General features: G+C 39.8%; 1 protein-coding gene across 2 annotated transcripts; it reads right to left on the bottom strand.

Moving 5' to 3' along the window:
* Positions 1-2,355: 2,355 nt before the first annotated feature.
* LOC135567351 (zinc finger protein 501-like) lies at positions 2,356-19,655 on the bottom strand. Of its 2 annotated transcripts, XR_010462336.1 has the most exons (4): positions 19,413-19,655; positions 14,727-14,900; positions 10,027-11,589; positions 2,356-3,640 (listed from the first exon to the last, which is right to left on the bottom strand). XR_010462336.1 is itself a non-coding variant. In XM_065014780.1 (3 exons), exons 1-3 carry the CDS (start codon positions 19,513-19,515, stop codon positions 10,523-10,525), a joined length of 1,344 nt encoding a protein of 447 aa, XP_064870852.1. In that variant the 5' UTR covers positions 19,516-19,655; the 3' UTR covers positions 5,307-10,522. The 2 variants fall into 2 exon arrangements, 1 of the variants encoding a protein (XP_064870852.1); XM_065014780.1 differs by lacking the exon at positions 2,356-3,640 and having other exon boundaries at positions 5,307-11,589.
* Positions 19,656-20,188: the final 533 nt, after the last annotated feature.

Here is a 20,188-nt window from a genome sequence, read left to right as displayed (position 1 = left end):
AAGAAAAAGTACCAAATTCAACCATGGGTGGCTGTTAACTAAAATAATTGAAGAGTGTATGTTAGGATGAAGTGTGAATTCATGCCAGGAATAATAAGTGTGAAGTTTGATTTCCTCCCTTCTGTAATAAGCAGCTAATGAGGTATTTTTTCCTTTATTCATGTGTTTAATCTGAACCCGTTATAACGCCGGTTAAACTGTTATGTATGTAAGCACTTCAGAGTTATACCAAGCTAATAAGTCACTCCTAAGATAATGTTGTAAGAGTGTGCTTAATCATTTTTAATTTACTTTATAGTTCTCACTGAAGGGGATAATTCTCGCTGAAACTGAGAATAAAGCCGCTGTTAAAATCATGGAACGGTTGTGCTCGTGGTTACTGAAGGGAGCTACAAGACCATTATTCGTTTGAATTCACCAACTCAAAGACGCTTGCCCGCTCCATCATAACTCCGTAAGTTTTCCCTCCTGTGTAGATCAAACGCCCCGCCTGTAAATCCTGGGTATGCCCACATCATTAATGAATAAGATGTGTAGAAAACTGTTTAGCTATAGTTAAAGGCCTTTCATAAAAGAGGCTGTCATGATTGCCTGTGCCTCATGTTGCTGCACGTATTAGCTTGTTACCGAATACTACTGTTGTACATTTAATATCTACTAGCCGATTTAAATCGCATTTGCACAAATTCTGTCATGTTACTGTGGTCTTTTTTAAAAGTCAATAAATATGTGTGTAGAGTGTACATGTTTGTTTCACTGTAGATCTGTTTAAGACCTCCTAGAAACACCTAATTTCATCCCACAGCATTAATTAATAAGCTGTGTAGAGCTGTTTAGCATAAGTAAAGGCCTTTCATAAAGCAGCTGTCATGATTGCATGTCCCTTATGTTTAACACGTATTGCTTGTTACAGAATACTACTGTTGTACATTTAATATCCCCTAGCAGATTTCAAGTGCCTTTGCACAAATTCTGTCATGTTACTGTGGTCTTTTTAAAAGTCAATAAAAATGTGTGTAAAGTGTCCATGTTTGTTTCACTGTATATTTGTTTAAGCCCTCCTAGAAACACCTAATTAAAGGCCTTTCATAAAGAGGCGGTCATGATTGCATGTGCCTCATGTTTAACACGTATGCTTGTTACAGAATACTACTGTTGTACATTTAATATCCCCTAGCAGATTTCGTTGCCTTTGCACAAATTCTGTCATGTTACTGTGGTCTTTTTAAAAGTCAATAAATATGTGTGTAAAGTATTTTGTTTCACTGTAGATCTGTTTAAGACCTCCTAGAAACACCTATTTCATCCACAGCATTAATTAATAAGCTGTGTAGAAGCTGTTTAGCCATAAGTAAAGGCCTTTCATAAAGCAGCTGTCATGATTGCATGTCCCTTATGTTTAACACGTATTGCTTGTTACAGAATACTACTGTTGTACATTTAATATCCCCTAGCAGATTTCGTTGCCTTTGCACAAGTTCTGTCATGTTACTGTGGTCTTTTTAAAAGTCAATAAAAATGTGTGTAAAGTGTCCATGTTTGTTTCACTGTATATTTGTTTAAGCCCTCCTAGAAACACCTAATTAAAGGCCTTTCATAAAGAGGCGGTCATGATTGCATGTGCCTCATGTTTAACACGTATTGCTTGTTACAGAATACTACTGTTGTACATTTAATATCCCCTAGCAGATTTCGTTGCCTTTGCACAAATTCTGTCATGTTACTGTGGTCTTTTTAAAAGTCAATAAATATGTGTGTAAAGTGTACATGTTTGTTTCACTGTAGATCTGTTTAAGACCTCCTAGAAACACCTAATTTCATCCCACAGCATTAATTAATAAACTGTGTAGAAGCTGTTTAGCCATAAGTAAATGCCTTTCATAAAGCGGCTGTCATGATAAACCTGAATCTGAAAGTACCTTTAGGATCTTTTCTTTGGGGTTCTAATCTCCCCCGTGTACATGCACTGAAAATCCTTAGGCTGGAGCCATCTGGAAGCTCTGTGCCTGTACATATAAAGAGAACTCAATAGGAAACTAGGCTGAGAAACATTATATAGATGGCTGTTTAATTGTTGTTTAAAGCCTGAAATGGACACAATGCCCAAGGGACCTTGTTTCTAACACACACACACACACCCACACACATTCCTTGTTTCTCACACACACCCACACACACACACACATATTCAGGTCTTAAAAATGGCTTGTTCTGGACATATTTATAATGCTGAGGACATTTTACCAATACATTTTTACATAGATGGTATTTTTATATATAACAACAATACATTACCAAACAAAGTCTTTAATCCCAACCCTCAGCCACTCTCAGCCCATCCCACCTAACACCATAGACTGCCCTTGTTTGGTTTACATGTGCTGTATATTTTTAAATTGTGCTGTGATATTTTACAAAATGAATCTTTCTAATCGTATATTATCCACAGATTGTGAGCTAAAGATGAAAACCTTTCCTACGAGTGTTGTATTATTTATTGATTGGCTATGGCTTTCCAGATCACCCAACACTGCTATTTGTAAGGTTAATTTTAAGTGCATGTTGTGATTTTTTAACCATTCCTGAACCTGTGACCAGGAACAAGCTACATAGGGGCAATACCCAACTAAGTGATCTATTGATTCTGTCTCTTCGCAACAAAATGTACAGAGCTGAGATTGTTGTATGCCCCATATATATAGCATTCTGTTGGTGGCAAGACTTTTATATAATAATTTAAATTGAAAAACAAAGTGTTGAGTCAAGTGTAGTTTTTTATACCAGTTCATAAACCATGTGACATGGAATTGGTACATCGAACATTTCCTCAAATTTATTTTGCAACCTGTATGGCTCAGCTGTCAACATTTTTGTCCTCAGATGAAACTGGTATATTTTTCTATTTATACCAATTCCTTTCAGCCAATTTGTATCTTTAATATATGGCAGGCAAACAAGTTCCCTTTTCCACCTGCCCCCTCCATTTGTGTGGTAGTGCTGCAATCAGTTGGTTGTAAATTTGGATTGAGAAGAGATATATATATATATTTTTTTTTTTTCGACAACCGCATATGACACAACACCTCCATTTCTATTCATAATATCATTAATAAATATTATACTTTTTTTTAATCCGTGAAGAATGTTATTTTATTAATCAATATATTTGAGTTTAACCATTACATTTGTTGTAATATTTGTTCTTTCTTTTCTGGAGGACAAAACTGAAATTGTAGTCAGCTTTGTATGGATCCGGGAGAATTGTCATCAACTGACACTAATTAGCATAACGGACAAAAAATATTACTAGAAAATATTCATAAAATTACAAGTGAAATATATTGAAACACAGCTTAGCCTTTTGTTAATCACCCTGTCATCTCAGATTTTGAAATTATGCTTTACAGCCAAAGCAAGTAAAGCATTTGTGTAAGTTTATCGATAGCCTAGCATAGCATTATGCCTAGCTAGCAGCAGGCAGCTTGGTCACGAAAATCAGAAAAGCAATCAAATTAAATCATTTACCTATGATGAGCTTCAGATGTTTTCACTCACGAGACTCCCAGTTAGACAGCAAATGTTCATTTTGTCCCATAAAGATGATTTTTATAGCCGAAACACCTCCGAAATCCACCGGAAACTGCGGTCACGACAACGCCGAAAAATATTCCAAATTAGATCCATAATATCGACAGAAACATGGCAAATGTTTTTAAAAATCAATTCTCAAGGTGTTTTTCAAATATCTATTCGATAACATATCAACCGGGACAGGTGGCTTCTTAGTAGGAAAGGGAGAAACAATGGCCGCATTTATCTTTTACGCACAAAACACTCTGAGAGCCTCCAGCTGACCATTGACGCAATGTTGTCGTCCAGGCTCATTTTTCAAAATAAAAGCCCGAAACTATGTATTGTGACACTAGACACAGTAGGGAAGCCATAGAAAAGAGAATCTGGTTGATATCTCATCCACTGCTCAATAGGGACGCATAGGAACGCAGAGCTTTCGAAATAAGAGTCCCTTCCTGATTGGATTTTTCTCAGGCTTTCGCCTGCACTATCAGTTCTGTTATACTCACAGACAATATTTTTACAGTTTTGGAAACTTTAGAGTGTTTTCTATCCTAAGCTGTCAATTATATGCATATAGCAGCTTGTCCTGACAAAATAGCCCGTTTACTTTGGGAACGTTATTTTTTCCAAAAATGAAAATAGTGCCCCCTAGTTTCAAGAGGTTAATCTAAGTTTATGTGGAAAGTTGAAAATCATATCATGCCGTGTAACCGGAGATATTTAAAACAATTACTGGCGATTCTTCACCACCAGAGGTCACTGATAGCACAAGCTGAAATCACATGGGATTCCCGCACGGCACGGGATTTCACTTTGAACAAAGGGGGAAACAAAAAACGGCTGCTCCCCCTTGTTAGCTTAGCATTTGGTGCAATGCTTAGCTTCACTTGTGCTGGAAAGTCAGACTCCGCTCCAACAAGAGAACGGGTTTACTAAGTGACGTCTCACGTTCAACCTTTCAGCAATATTTTTTGCGATTAACCGGAACGTGAGGAAAACACAAACACACGGTTGGTTGACTCACACCAATGAAAACACGAGACAGAGATAATTACTAACTTGGTCAAGCCAATATCTACCCAAATTTTAAACGGCCCTGTGTCCATGCTCGAGAAATTAATTATGACCAAGTCTACTCGCTTCTGAACGCAATAGGCAGAAATAACACTACATTGGGCCCAACTAGTATTTTTCTCAGAATGCCTGCATCGTCAGGTACATATGCCCCAGCTCATAGCATTCAGTAAATCCCCTACACACTGATGTGTGTCAGATATACAACACGAGTCAATCTCGCTACACTAGTATCTGGGTGAAAAAGAAAAACCACAAACACCACTCTCAACAATAATCATGATTGGTGTGAGTAACTTGCTACACAATTCCTATGTACTGAATTCAACAGTGAGGCCTAGTTTTATTTTAGATTCCTCGCACGGGGGCATCAATATGTCGCAACGTTATTGTTAATGTGATGACATGCTATTTATCGAATAATTAGCTGTTTATTATTACGTGATTAAATTAATTCTGTAACAATTAACTCAGTAACCTGGAGCACCACGGGAAAAGCTTGTTTAATGAGTAACCGTTTCGCAAATTAACTCAAAGATTACATAGATTTCATAGCAGTCATCAATTAATTCATTTCCTCAGTCTCATTCTGAATGTCGCATAATTAGTAAATCTGCACAAACCCGGGTCTCACTAATTATTCCGTACCACACAAATTTAGATTATTATTTATTTACTAACCAGTTATATGATAACATAAAATAAATATACACAAACAGTCTAGGTTATTGGTTAAAACTTCATAAAATGGAAACAGGTCCCTAGTGGACCAATGCAAGATGGAGCTTCACACACAGAGAGAAAGAGAGAAATTCAACACTTGGATACATTTGTAAACTATGCTTAGTTTCAGCCCTAACACCTTGCCCTGAACTGCCCCTGTTACGATTTAAAAAGTGTAATGCATGTATTTATGTGTTGAAAGTCTCTGTTGGGTGTCTCTTTGTGGGTCGAGTTCCGCTTAGTGGGAAAGGTTTGGCCAACGCCTTGTTCATTCGTCTTCAGGTGTAAGTCTCTGATTTTCCAAACTATGTCACAATGTCCTTTCTCTTAGTTGTCAGTTTCCAGCTTCTGAGGAGGCTAATCAGGCGTGTCGATGCTCCCGGCGTGGGTAAGAGGACCGTGTAGACAACCGGTGACTTGAAAATAGCTCAAGTTCAACTTCCTAGATACAGTACTTAGAATAGCTTCTCCACCATAAACTTGATTGTTCAGAGATTTACTTTGTCTTCAACCTCGTGTTGCGTTTCGGGGTCACGACTAGCAGTAGACCTCAGCTGCAGCGCGTGGTCAACTTAGTCTGATATGTAAATTCTTACTCGTGTTTTATATCCTGGAGTAGAAAGGGGCATTTCCATCTTTATGACACACTCTCTGGGTTCCCTGGGGCGTAGCTAGTTACAAGGTATTAGGATTCTCTATGATCTCGTTTAGACAACTAAAATCAGTCTTATCACCATAACATCCTCTTTCATCTGCATATTCTCGACACAAAGAATGTAAACATCACATATACAGTATGAAAACTCTTCAAGTTAATGTTTTCATTATAACATCCTCAACTAACTTAAGATCATCTTAAAATAGACATTTATTTTCATATTCTATCCATCATTGTTTCCACCATTTGGTTGATCAAAAATACATGTCCCGAAGTCCATTTATTTGATGTTGTGTAGTTTTGGGCTGTAAACTCTTCCTAAGACACACAGACATTCCAGTCTCACACATTAGAGAACAGAATGGAGTTGGGCTGTTGCATTATAATTTACGATGGGCGTGAGGGCATAAACCCCCCCCCCATCAATACCTCTATACTTCTCCCCCTCTTCGGGAGGGAGGGAGAGATCTCTCTGTAGAACCGGGATCCACTGTAACCTGATCCTCACAGGACCGTCATGACAGTCCCCCTCTGGTGGGTTCAACTTGGAAGGATCCTGCATCTTGCAACCCACCATAAGAATGACCATCGGACGTCAACAATTATATATACACAGTGTGGGCCATTTGTTTGTGATAATGTGAATGGGATCAAATTTGGTTCATATATAGACACCATATAATTTAAAACAGTTTGTTTCATTTAAAATTATACACAAGAGAAGATGTTGCCCAGAACAAATTAATGTACAAATATTATATCAATTAAATTCAACAGTTATTAAAATATATTAATCAATCTCTAAAACAATGAATCTAGCATTAAAAGACAATTTAATACTCAATTTTAACTAGTCAATTCATAGCCTGTTTATCATTAAACAAAACGTATTTGGTAATATAAAAATAATCCACCGAAACTAATGCTGAAAACTGAACATCACATTGGTTGCAAGTTCAAACCCCCGAGCTGACAAGGTACAAATCTGTCGTTATGCCCCTGAACAGGCAGTTAACCCACTGTTCCTAGGCCGTCATTGAAAATAAGAATTTGTTCTTAACTGACTTGCCTGGTTAAATAAAGGTTAAAAAAAAAAACTTCTTTATCTGATACAGTGCATTCAAAAAGTATTGAAACCCCTTGACTTTTTACACCTTTTGTTACGTTACATTTTATAATAAAGATTAATAAATCATTTTTCCCCTCATCAATCTCCATACAACACCCCAAAATTACAAAGCAAAAACAGTTTTGCAAACATTGTCTTAGCTGTGTGCTTAGGGTCGTTGTCCTGTTGGAAGGTGGACCAGTGTGAGGTCCTGAGCAATCTGGAGCAGGTTTTCATCAAGGATCTCTCTGTACTTTGCTCTCCGTTCAACTTCCCCCTCGTTCCTGACTAGTCTCCCAGTCCCTGCCGTTGAAAAACATACCCACAGCATGATGCTGTCACCACCATGCTTCACTATGCTCTGAAATGCACTGTCAACTGTAGGACCTTATATAGACAGGTATGTGCCTGTTTGAATTGAATTTACCAAGTGGACTCCAATCAAGTTATTGAAACATCACAAGGATACTTAATGGAAACAGGATGTACCTGAGTATAATTGAGTCTCCATAGTAAAAACGGTATGAATACTTATTTATTATTTACCAGAAAAAAAATCTAAAAAACTGTTTTCAATTTGTCATTATGCGCTATTGTGTGTAGATTGAGGAATTTTTGTAACAAAATGTGGAAAAAGTCCAGGGGTCTGAATACTTTCCTTTGTCGCCGAGTGTACAAAACATTAGGAACACCATCCTAATATTGAGTTGCAATCCCCTTTGTCCTCAGAACAGCCTCAATTCGTCAGGCCATGGACTCCACATGGTGTGGAAAGAAACCCACAGGGATGCTGGGCCATGATGACTCCAATGCTTCCCACAGTTGTGTCGGGTTGGCTGGGAGTGGACGTCTACTCTGAATAGCTCGTTCCATCTCCTCCCACAGATGCACAATTGGATTGAGATCTGGTGACTCGGCAGGCCACTGCAGTAAACTGAATTCCCTGTCATGGTTCCCATGGAACCATTCCTGGACAAGCCTTGGGGCATAATCCTGCTGAAAAAATCCATAGCTGGATACATTGCTGCTGCAAAGCGATGCACCTGATTGGCAATAATGTTTAGATATCCTGTGGCATTAAAACGTTGCTCCACAAGGGGCCCAATGTGTGCCCTGAAAACACACCCCACACCATCACCACCAGCCTGCAATGTTGACACACGGCATGGATGCATGTACTCATGGTTTTATCCATAGCCTAGTCTTCCCATCAGCATGACACAGCAGGAACTTGGACGATCTAGACCAGTGGTTCCCAAACCGTTTATAGTCCCGTACCCCTTCAAACATTCAACCTCCAGCTGCGTACCCCCTCTAGCATCAGGGTCAGCGTGCTCTCAAATATTGTAAGCCTTTCTCACACACACACACACACACACACACACACACACTACATTTATTAAACATAAGAATGAGTGTGAGTTTGTCACGACCAGGCTCGTGGGAAGTGAGAGCTCTTATAGGACCAGGGCACAAATAATAATAATAATAATAATACATTTTGCTCTTTATTTAGCCATTTTACATATTAAACCTTCCTTGCTCATTGAAAATTGTGAAAGACTCACCGCAGGTTAATGAGAAGGGTTTGCTTGAAAGGATGCACATACTCTCTCCAATACAACCCAACATTGCAGAGTTGTCTTAAATCCTTTTCCACACACAGTCTGTGCCTGTATTTAGTTTTTATGCTAGCGAGGGCCGAGAATCCACTCTCACATAGGTACGTGGTTCCAAAGGGCATCAGTGTCTTAACAGCGCGATTTGCCAAGGTAGGCTCCTCTGAGCACAGCCCAATCCAGAAATCTGGCATTAGCTTCTGATTAAATTAAATTTTCACAGAACCGCATGTTGCAATTTTGATGAGGCTCTCTTGTTCAGATATCGGTAAGTGGACTGGAGGCAGGGCATGAAAGGGATAACGAATCTAGTTTGTGTCATCCGTTTCAGGAAAGTACCTGCGTATTTGCACACCAAAACTCACTCAGGTGCTTTGCTAGATCACATGTGACATTGACCATAAGCTTGAGTTCATTTGCACACAAAATAAATCATACAATGATGAAAGACCTGTGTGTTATCCATGTTATCAAAGTCAACAATTTCCACTGTAGTCCCCAAAACGTATTTTAAGCGGTCAGGCATTCCCTTGCCAGCAAGAGCCTCTCGGTGGATGCTGCAGTGAACCCAAGTAGCATCGGGAGTAAGTGCTTGCACGCCCGTTACCACTCCACTATGTCTCCCTGTCATGGCATTTGCGCCATTAGTACAGATACCAACACATCTTGACCACCAAAGTCCATTTGATGTCACAAAGCTGGCCAGTACTTTAAAAAGATATCCTGTTGTCCTGGTTTCCAGTGGTTTGTAGAAGAGGATGTCTTCCTTAATTGACCCCCCAAAAAGGTAACAGACATGTACCAGGAGCTGTGCCAGGCCCTGTCTGTTGACTCATCCCACTGAATTCACTGGCTTGTATGCGAAGCAGTAATTGTTTCAAAACATCTGCCATGTCACTGATGCATCATGAAACGGAATAATTTTTAAAAACATTTTCCCCCAGCCATATCTACAGAAGCAGGAAGAATTAAGTCCTCCATAATAGTATGGAGCTTGCCTGTCCTAGACACTTGGTAACTCACCAAGACGCTTCTAGCCCCTTCTTATTAATGGTATCTGCAGCTTTTATACATGTCTTACTACTCGAAAGTAGTCTCAACTCTCGCTCAAAAAACTCCTGTGGCTTATTTTCAAATTGGCATGTTTTGTTTCTAGTTAAGAGTGGTTAAGAGTGGATTTTTCATTGAGTTGTGAGATATAACACACTGTAGCTGAGGAAAGGCACTATTCCCAATATATGTGAACCCCAAATCAATGTAGTTCTCACCATATTTGCACCTCTACGATGGTCCAACATCCGCCTGCTGTTCAGTGCTTTCCTGGGTAAAGGGGCAGAAGCTCTGCGGCTGCATCAGATTCACAACTGTCAGTGTCCATGCTAGATGGGCTAACAACAAACGTAGAATTACTGATGCTAGTATTGGATGTGTTCGTGGAAGCAGAACAACTTGTGCAGTCAACAGGTGCGGTACTGCTGGTAGTACCGGTGCTACCAGTAGAGCTGGTATGTGTCTCTATGGACGTGGGCTAAAAAAAACACAGCAAAACTGACAAGATGCACACTGATCAGTAAAGAGAGGCTAACATTCTGTAATGCTCCTTTTCCTCTGCACAGTTCTCTCACAGTGAGAAACAATATGATTACAATAGTGTTCTACACTTTCTTCATTTGATCCAATTCAACGTTGCCAATTATTTTATGACATGAGAATTAAGTGGAGTGACAAATCTTAGCTGGTGTGAGAGAACTGATGAGGCTTCTCTCAAGTGTGTAGCCGTTGGTGTGTTTTTACATTGGCCAATCGGGAGAAGTTCTTGCCACAGTAAGAGCAGAAGAAAGGCTTCTCTCGTGTGTGTGTTCTCTGGTGACCATTTAGCTCAGCTGATGATTTAAAACATTTTCCACAGTCAGAGCAGTAGTAAGGCTTCTCTCCTGTGTGTATACGTTCATGACGTTTTAGGTGGCTGGATTGAGAGAAACTCACCCTACAGTCAGAGCAGAAGTAAGGCTTCTCTCCTGTGTGTGTTCTCTGGTGAACTTTTAGCTCAGTTGATGTTGTGAAGCATTTTCCACAGTCAGAACAGGAGCAAGGCTTCTCTCCTGTGTGTGTTCTCTGGTGAACTTTTAGCTCAGTTGATGTTGTGAAGCATTTTCCACAGTCAGAGCAGGAGTATGGCTTCTCTCCTGTGTGTATACGTTCATGTGTTTTAAAGTGGCCCAGGTGAGAGAAACTATTTCCACAGTCAGAGCAGGAGTAAGGCTTCTCTCCTGTGTGTGTTCTCTGGTGAACTTTCAGCTGAGACGATTGTGTGAAACATTTTCCACAGTCAGAGCAAGAGTAAGGCTTCTCTCCTGTGTGTATACGTTCATGTTGTTTTAGGTGGCTCGAGTGAGAGAAACTCTTCCAACATTCAGAGCAGGAGTAAGGCTTCTCTCCTGTGTGTATACGTTCATGTTGTTTTAGATGTCCCCGTCCAGAGAAACTATTTCCACAGACCGAGCAGGAGTAAGGCTTCTCTCCTGTATGTATACGTTCATGTTGTTTTAGGTGGCTCGATTGAGAGAAACTCTTCCTACAGTCAGAGCAGGAGAAAGGCTTCTCTCCTGTGTGTACTCTCTGGTGAACTATCATAGCCCTTGATGTGGTGAAATTCTTCCCACAGTCAGTGCAGAAATACAGATTCTCTCCTGTATGTATTTTTAGGTGTATTTTTAGCTTTGATAGAATTGGGAAAATCTCCTCACAATGTGGGCAGTGGTGAGACCTGTTAGCTCTGTGATCTTCCTGCTGTTGCTCTCTGGATGTAGAGAATGTCTCAACATGATCTCCTGTGTGAACATAAGAAGAACCAGTCAGTTGGTGTAATATACAGAACCAGTCAAATGTTTGGACACACCTACTCATTCAAGGGTTTTTCTTTATTTTTACTATTTTCTACATTGAATAATAAGTGAAAACAGCAAAACTATGGAATAACACAAATGGAATCATATAGTAACCAAAAAAAAAGTGTTAAATCAAAATAGCTTGTATTTTAGATTCTTCAAAGTAGCCACCCCTTGCCTTGACAGCTTGGCACACTCTTGGTACTCTCTCAACCAGCTTCACCAGGGATGTTTTTCCAACAATCTTGAAGTTCACACACATGCTGAGCAATTGTTGGCTGCTTTACCTTCACTCTGCAATCCAACTCATCCTAAACCAACTCAATAGAGTTACGGTCTGGTGATTGTAGAGGCCAGGTCATCTGATGCAGCACTCCATCACTCTCCTTGTTGGTCAAATAGCCCTTACATAGCCCGGAGGTATGTTGTGTCATTGTCTTGTTGAAAAACAAAAGAGTCCCAGTAAGCCCAAACCAGATGGAATGGCGTATCGCTTCAGAATGCTGTGGTAGCCATACTGGTTACATGTGCCTTGAATTCTAAGTAAATCAGACAGTGTCACCAGCAAAGCACCGCCACAACATCACACCTCCTCCATGCTTCACGGTAGGAAATACACATGCGGAGATCATCCAGTCACCTATTCTGCGTCTCACAAAGACACGGCGGTTGGAAGCAAAAATCTGAAATTTGGACTCATCGGACCAAAGGACTGGTTTCCACAGGTCTAATGTCCATTGCTCGTGTTTCTTAGCCCAAGCAAGTCTCTTCTTATTGGTGTGCTTTAGTAGTGGTTTCTTTGCATCAATCCAACCATGAAGGCCTGATTCACACAGTCTCCTCTGAACAGTTGATGTTGATGTGTCTGTTACTTGAACTCTGAAACATTTATTTGGGCTGCAATTTCTGAGGCTGGTAACTCTAATGAACTTATCCCCTGTAGCAGAGGTAACTCTGGGTCTTCCATTCCTGTGGCGGTCCTCATGAAAACCAGTTTCATCATAGCACTTGATGGTTTTGCGACTGCACTTGAAGAAACAGTCAAAGTTCTTGAAATGTTCCGGATTGACTGAGCTTCAGGTCTTAAAGTAATGATAGAATGTAATTTCTCTTTGCTTATTTGAGCTGTTCTTTCCATAATATGGACTTGGTCTTTTACCAAATAGGGCTCTTCTGTATACCACCCCTACCATGTCACAACACAACTGATTGGCTCAAATGCATTAAGGAAAGATATAACAAAAAATAACTTTTACAAAGGCACACCTGTTAATTGAAATGCATTCCAGGGGACTTCCTCATGAAGCTGGTTGAGAGAATGCCAAGAGTTTGCAAAGCTGTCAAGGCAAAGGGTGGCTACTTTGAAGAATCTCAAATATATTTTAATTTGTTTAACACTTTTTTTTAACTACACGATTCCATATATGTTATTTCAGTTTTGATGTCTTCACTATTATTCTACAATGCAGAAAGAAAAACCCTTCAATGAGTAGGTGTCCAAACGTTTGACTGGTACTGTACATGTCAATCAAATGTACCTTTTTACATTAGCAGTTGTCACAAAATGCTTTACAGAAATCCAGACTAAAAATCACAAAAGAGCAAGCAATGCAGATGTAGCACAGTGGTTATGAAAAACTCCCTAGAAAAGCAGGGACCAAGGAAGAAACGGAGAGGAACCAGGCCCAAAGGGGTGGCCGGTCCTCTTCTGGCTGTACTGGGTGACATACACTACATTTAAAAAGTTTGGGGTCACTTAGAAATGTTCTTGTTTCGAAAGAAAAGTAAACATTTGTGTTGAATAAAATGGATCAGAAATACAGTGTAGACATTGTTAAATGTTGTAAATGACTATCATAGCTGGAAATGGCTGATTTTGTTTAATGGAATATCCACATAGGCGTACAGAGGCCCATTATCAGCAACCATCACTCCTGTGTTCCAATGGCACGTTGTGTTAGCTAATCCAAGTTTATCATTTTAAAACTGCTAATTGATCATTAGAAAACCATTTTTTTTTTAAATGATACACTTGGATTAGCTAACACAACATTCCATTGGAACACAGGAGTGATGGTTGCTGATAATGGGCCTCTGTTCGCCTGTGGATATTCCATTAAACAAATCATAAAAAATAAATAACAGTTTCCAGCTACAATAGTCATTTGCAACATTAACAAAAAAGGGGCGTGTCATCCTCCACTCACTATCACAAGGGTGAGTAATGTTAGAGTATTTCCAGTCATCTGGTGTTTTCAGTACCTATAGTGTTCTCTTTGAAGTAGAAAGAAGAATGGATATAAGGTTAAATATTAGACATGTGTAAGCAGAATGAAGGCTGAGCCCATGTGAATGTACAGAGCTGGATCAACATTGAGTTAACCATTAGAAATGTAAAGAACGGAACATAGGCAGAATCTGTGTGGATGAGGCAAGGTAGATCAACACAGACGTGACTGGTCTGGGCCAGATCTGATCTTGTGAAGGCTACTGGACATGCACATGGGTTAATCATACATAGACAACATCAGCCTGAACTTGTGAAGACCTTTGGACAGGAACATCAGCTAATCAGTTATAGGCACCTTTAGACCTGCAGTAAGAGTGTGTGTCACACCACCAATATAATCTATGCCCAAATGTCTGAGGCAATAAGAAAGACAGCAATATTAGGGTGGCCAAAGCTAGAAGGAATTAATATTTTACATAAAGTGGAGTGACACTGTTATATATGGGTAAAACTGTATAAAAGCTGAGTACTGAGAATGGAGAATCAGTTCTTCCATGGAATTGCTCGGCTTTGTCACTTTTGTAATAAAGTCTATTTGAATTCACAAGCTCCAGGATTTGAGAAATATTTGATTCAATATTTCCACGACAGTAACTACACAGACACATTTCATAGACATTTAAAAAAACACTGGCAGTGTGTCTACTTGTTGGCAATACTGGTGTCAAACCATGCAAGTCTGAGTAGCATGAAATAATGTCTACCTTCTCATTGAAACAGTTCTACCGCAGTTTTTCATAAACAGTGGGAAGTTGGAACAAATAACAAACGTAGAACCTGCTCCTCTTACCATGAGAAACAGAAGTCCCAATCTTCTCCTCCTCTTCTTCATCTTTAATGTTGACATTCAGTTCCAGTGTTTGATGGCAGTCTTCCAGCTTCACTGATGCCATCTCTGGATCCTGCAGTGCAAACTGGGCTCCACTGTCACAATCAGGACCCAGTGACTGTAGGTTTGGACTCACTGTGGAAGGAGACGAATAGTATTTCTGTTCACACCATAGTAACATTTATAGATAAAAGATAGAAACAACTTAATGTGTCTGAATATTAGTACACATGTAGAAAACTGATAATCCTTACAGCTTCAAAGCTGTAGTGCAACCGTGAAAATGTCTCTCTGCACCCGCTTTCTTTAGTTCGTTGACGCAGACCGAGTGGGCGCCGCCATTTTACCAGCTCGTGAATTTTACACAAAACCAAAAACATGCCAAACAAACTCAGAAATCTCAAATAAATTGATTCTTTATTAAATGTCCTTGGGGAAATGATGTACACCCATTCAGACAAACCCGAAGTGTCTAGCTATGTGACTATCTATGTGTATCACGTTCACTCGGTTTGACACAAAAATAACACATCACCCTTTACCAAACGTGATAATACGTTAACGGATGCTACCTAGCATGGTATGACATGTTTTTTCGAAATTAGAAAGTTTAAACGTGCCATTACAAACCTGTAGTAATACATATAAACAGACACAAGGGTTATCGTCTTAACATCACAGTTCTCGCGCTTTATTTATTCTGAAGAATGGTGCGTGCCTGGAACTTCCTGTTCCACCACTACCACAGTGCAGCCACATATAGAACAATGAGACAGACATTTCGCCCGATAGATAAATTGGAAACGCTAAGCGCATGCTTCACCTCACTACCAAACTAAAATCTGTTATGAACAGAGTGAACTACGTTTTGTAGACCTTGCCCGTTGCAGAAGTTTATTTTTTATATATTTTTTATAAATCGCTTTGTTTAGAAGTAACGCAAAGGTGACTTGAGTTATTGCACACGAGGGCTTCACAGAGGTGGTGTTCCCTAACAGAAAAATGCAGACGTGAGCTAGAACGCGCTAATAGGATCTCGTTACCTTGTGCTTGGCTCTGCCCACTGTGACCCAGAACAGACTATGGGAGGCGCACAGTACTACATAGAGCCACCACTACATGGAACTCTATTCCATAAGTACGCAGTACAATTTTATTTTAAAAAAACAGCATCAGCTAATGGGGATTCATAATAAATATTTACAGAGGAGGCGTTCCCTAACATAAATATGCTGATGTGTGCTCGGACGTGCCAATAGGATCTCGCTAGAGTGTGCTTGGCTCTGCCCACAATGACTCATCTCTTCCCATTGGAACCGACCGGTTTAGTTATAAAAAACATGGTGCAACCCTCCGTGCTTTCAGGGATTATTATGTCCCTACCCCATTATATGAGAAGGGCGGTACTTAATTTGAGCCGGATCTTCCGGCACCTCTCAGTTTTGTAGTCTTTCGTTCTTTCGTTATTTGTCAGGATCAGGTAACCAAGCTCTTGTGGCATGAAAAATACATTTCCACTATTTGCAATGTAAAAATCATAATAAAAGCCATCAGTAATTACATTTGGATTCCTCTGCAATTGTCATGCCTCCTAAAAAAAAACGTAATGTGAAAACGTGCCTGATGTTCTAAGAATTGATTCATGTTGGGCTGTCTCAGGTTTATGCAACATTGTAGCCTATTTAGACCATTGCTGTGGTGAGAGAGAAGCACGTCTGTATCTCTCACAGAACTAAAAGGAGATTCACTTTGGATGATCTCTCTCCCTCTGTGTTGTTATAGACATGAGCCGACAACTCATCTCTCCACCATTGCACTTCATCATTTATTTCCTATAATATTTCTAATACCATCGCTAGAAAACACAGGTTGTAAAGCAAATAGATCCTGCTGAATAGAACATACAAATCTGTCTGTTACCAAGTTATCAACTTCCAAATAGGTCTATTGAGAGAACAGCATTGTTTTTACAAAGTAAAGCAAGATAGATAAGCTTTTGTCTGGTGAGTGAGCTGCACATCATTGGGTGAGTCAGTGAAACTGGAAAGCTTGTTTAGGACTATAACTTCCTCCTCATATTGTACAATGTGTTTCTCCTCACACCTGGCCTAGGCTATTGATGGACAAGGTTGTTTTTATTGATCTCAGATTCTGTTTGTCAGTGTCAAAGTAGTCTGTCATTTTGGTCATTGAGAGGTATTTTAACAAATCTGCAAGTCTCCAGCCATCTAAAATTATGTAGAACCGCAAGAAATCTGTTTACAAAAGGCCACATTTTTCCAGGACTCCAGGCTACAATAAATGTACTCCATGTGTGCAACTTCTGCAAGCAGCTCCACACCACTACTCTTTGCCAGTACCTCAGAGCCCCCCAGGTCCCCCCGTGGGATCACTTTTGGTTCCAGGACCTCCCAATTTACAAATGAAGCACTGGAGAAGTGGGTAGCTGCTACTGCCTCCTCTGGGACACGTCTCCTTTACATAGAGTTATTCAGGCTGTTGATTGTGGCCTGTGGAATGTTGTCCCACTCCTCTTCAATGGCTGTGTGAAATTCCAGGATATTGGCGGGAACTGGAACAAGCTGTCGTTCACATTGATCCAGACCATCCCAAACATGCTCCAAGGGTGACATGTCTGGTGAGTATGCAGGCCATTGAAGAATTGGGACATTTTCAGCATTATCAATTGTGTACAGATCCTTGCGACGTGGAGCTGTGCGTTGTCATGCTGAAAACATGAGGTGATGGCGGCAGATGAATAGCAGGACAACGGCCCTCAGGATCTTGTCATGTATTGAACACTAACTAAACGTCAGTGAGTACCAGATTGAAAGCCTCCTAAGCATATATTGGAGGGGGAAACTACAATCTACCAGTTTCAAATCAACTCAATGAAATTTAAATCAGAAAATGAGCGCTGGACAGCAAAACCAGAGAATTGGAGAGGGAAACTTTTTGAGACAACTCAGTAGAAGTAAACAAGGAATGATTTGCTCTTAAAGCTCAGTATGAAGAACTTTCCACCTCAAAGGCTGTAAACAGCTTAACTAGGCTGAAACAGTCCTATGATCAAGGTGAAAAACCTGGTCAATTGCTGGCCTGGCGCATTTAGAAGTTAAATTCAGGCCAAGCCATTCCTGCAATTCATAATTAACAAGGACAATTATCAATAGATCGTGTAGAAATAAACCAAACATTTGCTTCCTACTACAACACACGTTACAACTCTGAATCTCCTGAGAACTAATCAGGTATTGATGTTCCCTCTATTTCAGAAGACACTAAATTGGATCTGGAAAAGGAATTGGATGGTGTTGAAATATCTGATGCTATTTTCAATAGGAAGGGAGGTAAAGAGGCAGGTCCAGACGGGCTCCCAATAGATATTTAGAAGATAATTAAGGACAAACTTCTAGGTCCACTTTTGGATATGTACAGTGTATTGGGGTATGATATGCTGTAGAGCTCAGATACAGACAATAAACACCCGCCTGAGATTGTTGCAATACAATTGGATAATGAGAACATATATCACCTTGTTAAGCTCCACAAATTTGACCCTAAAACCCCAGACCTGTGTGTTAAATGTAACACACATTTAGGCACCTTGTATCATTGCCTGGAGGAATGTGTTGAGATACAAACATTTTGGAGCTCAGTACTGCGTTATATCTCTGAGATGACCTCTACCCCAATACCACTAATCCCTAAACTGTCCCTCCGAAATCTTTACCCAGATAGTATCGATTTACATAGGAGAGAAAAGAAAATGGTTGACCTCGGTCTATTACAAGCTAGATGTGTAATTGCTCTCCACAGGAAGTACGTCAGTTCCCTCACTTAATTAACATCAAGCCTGGCTCTTGAAAAATGTACTTATATAGTGAAAAAGAAAGCCCCAGAGTGTCATAATATTTGGGATCAGTTTTGTGAGTTTTTACAAACCGGTGATTCTAGAAGCATTGGAACTGTAAATCCTCTATTTTTATTGGCTGTAGTTCTTAGAAGTATCTGCATATTACACTTTTTATTTGGAAATGTTCTGGTTCCCTCCCCCAGATCTGTGCCTCAACATAATCCTTTCATGGAGCTCTATGGACAATTCCTTCAAACTCGTGGCTTGGTTTTTACTCTGACATGCACTGTCAAATGTGGCACCTTATATAGACAGGTGTGTGCCTTTCTAAATCATGTCCAATCAATTGAATTCACCACAGGTGGACTCTCAATCAAGTTGTAAAAACATCTCAAGGATGATCAATGGAAAAAGGATGCACCTGAGCTCAATGTTGAGTCTCATAGCAAAGGGCCTGAATACTTACGTAAATAAAGGTATTTCTGTTTTGAAATTTTAATACATCTAAAAAACCTGTGTTTCCTTTGTGAGGAACATTGGGGCGGCAGGGTAGCCTAGTGGTTAGAATGTTGGACTAGTAACTTAAAGGTTGCAAGTCCAAATCCCCGAGCTGACATGGTACAAATCTGTCATTCTGCCCTGAACAGGCAGTTAACCCACTGTTCCTAGGCAGTCATTGAAAATAAGATTTTTTTCGTAACCGACTTGCCTAGTTAAATAAAAGGTAAAAACATATTTTTCATACATAGTGGGAAGTTGGAACGAACAACAAACTTAGAACCTGCTCTTACCATGAGAAACAGATGTCCCAATCTTCTCCTCCTCTTCTTCATCTTTAATGTTGACATTCAGCTCCAGTGTTTGACTGCAGTCTTCCATCTTCACTGATGCCATCTCTGGACCCTGCAGTGCAAACTGGGCTCCACTGTCACAATCAGGACCCAGTGACTGTAGGTTTGAACTCAGTGTGGAAGGAGAGAGGCAGGCTGTGTTTGTCGTCACTGTTGATGTTACCGACTTCAGACTTAATCTGAGTCAGCCAGTAGTAATAAAGAGAAACAGACACAAAAGTTAGTCTTGACAGTTCTGGCACTTTATTCTCTAAAAATATGGTTTATATTTAGGTGCAGGAGCTCCACAATACTGTTGAGCTAGTTTTCTATAAGAAGAACATGAGCTCAAACAGTAGAATTTTGAGGTGCAGATACTCAGCTCCGGTGAGCTCCTGTCGAAGTCAAGCATTGATCTGATTTCAACAGATGAGGTAGGTAAGCATTGACAAAACATTCATTAATTCAAATTAGACAAAGTATACACTTTAAAATCAGGCTACACAAATTAAATGCACTTAATCTATAGTAGATTTCCTGAATTCGGATAAACGACTCAAAAACCATTTAGTACACGGTTGCCTTTTGTTTTAGGCAGCACTATGTAGTATTATCCTGAATAACCTTGTCTTCACTGTATTATTTAAATCAAAACCAATAGTATTACCCTTTCACACAATAGTAACATTTATAGATACAGATAGAAACAACTTAATGTGTCTGAATATTAGTACACA

Source organism: Oncorhynchus nerka, unplaced genomic scaffold, assembly GCF_034236695.1.
Source record: "Oncorhynchus nerka isolate Pitt River unplaced genomic scaffold, Oner_Uvic_2.0 unplaced_scaffold_2118, whole genome shotgun sequence".
Classification (NCBI taxonomy): domain Eukaryota; kingdom Metazoa; phylum Chordata; class Actinopteri; order Salmoniformes; family Salmonidae; genus Oncorhynchus; species Oncorhynchus nerka.
The sequence above is the reverse complement of the archived record's forward strand: the minus strand, read 5'-3'. Positions and strand labels throughout refer to the sequence as shown.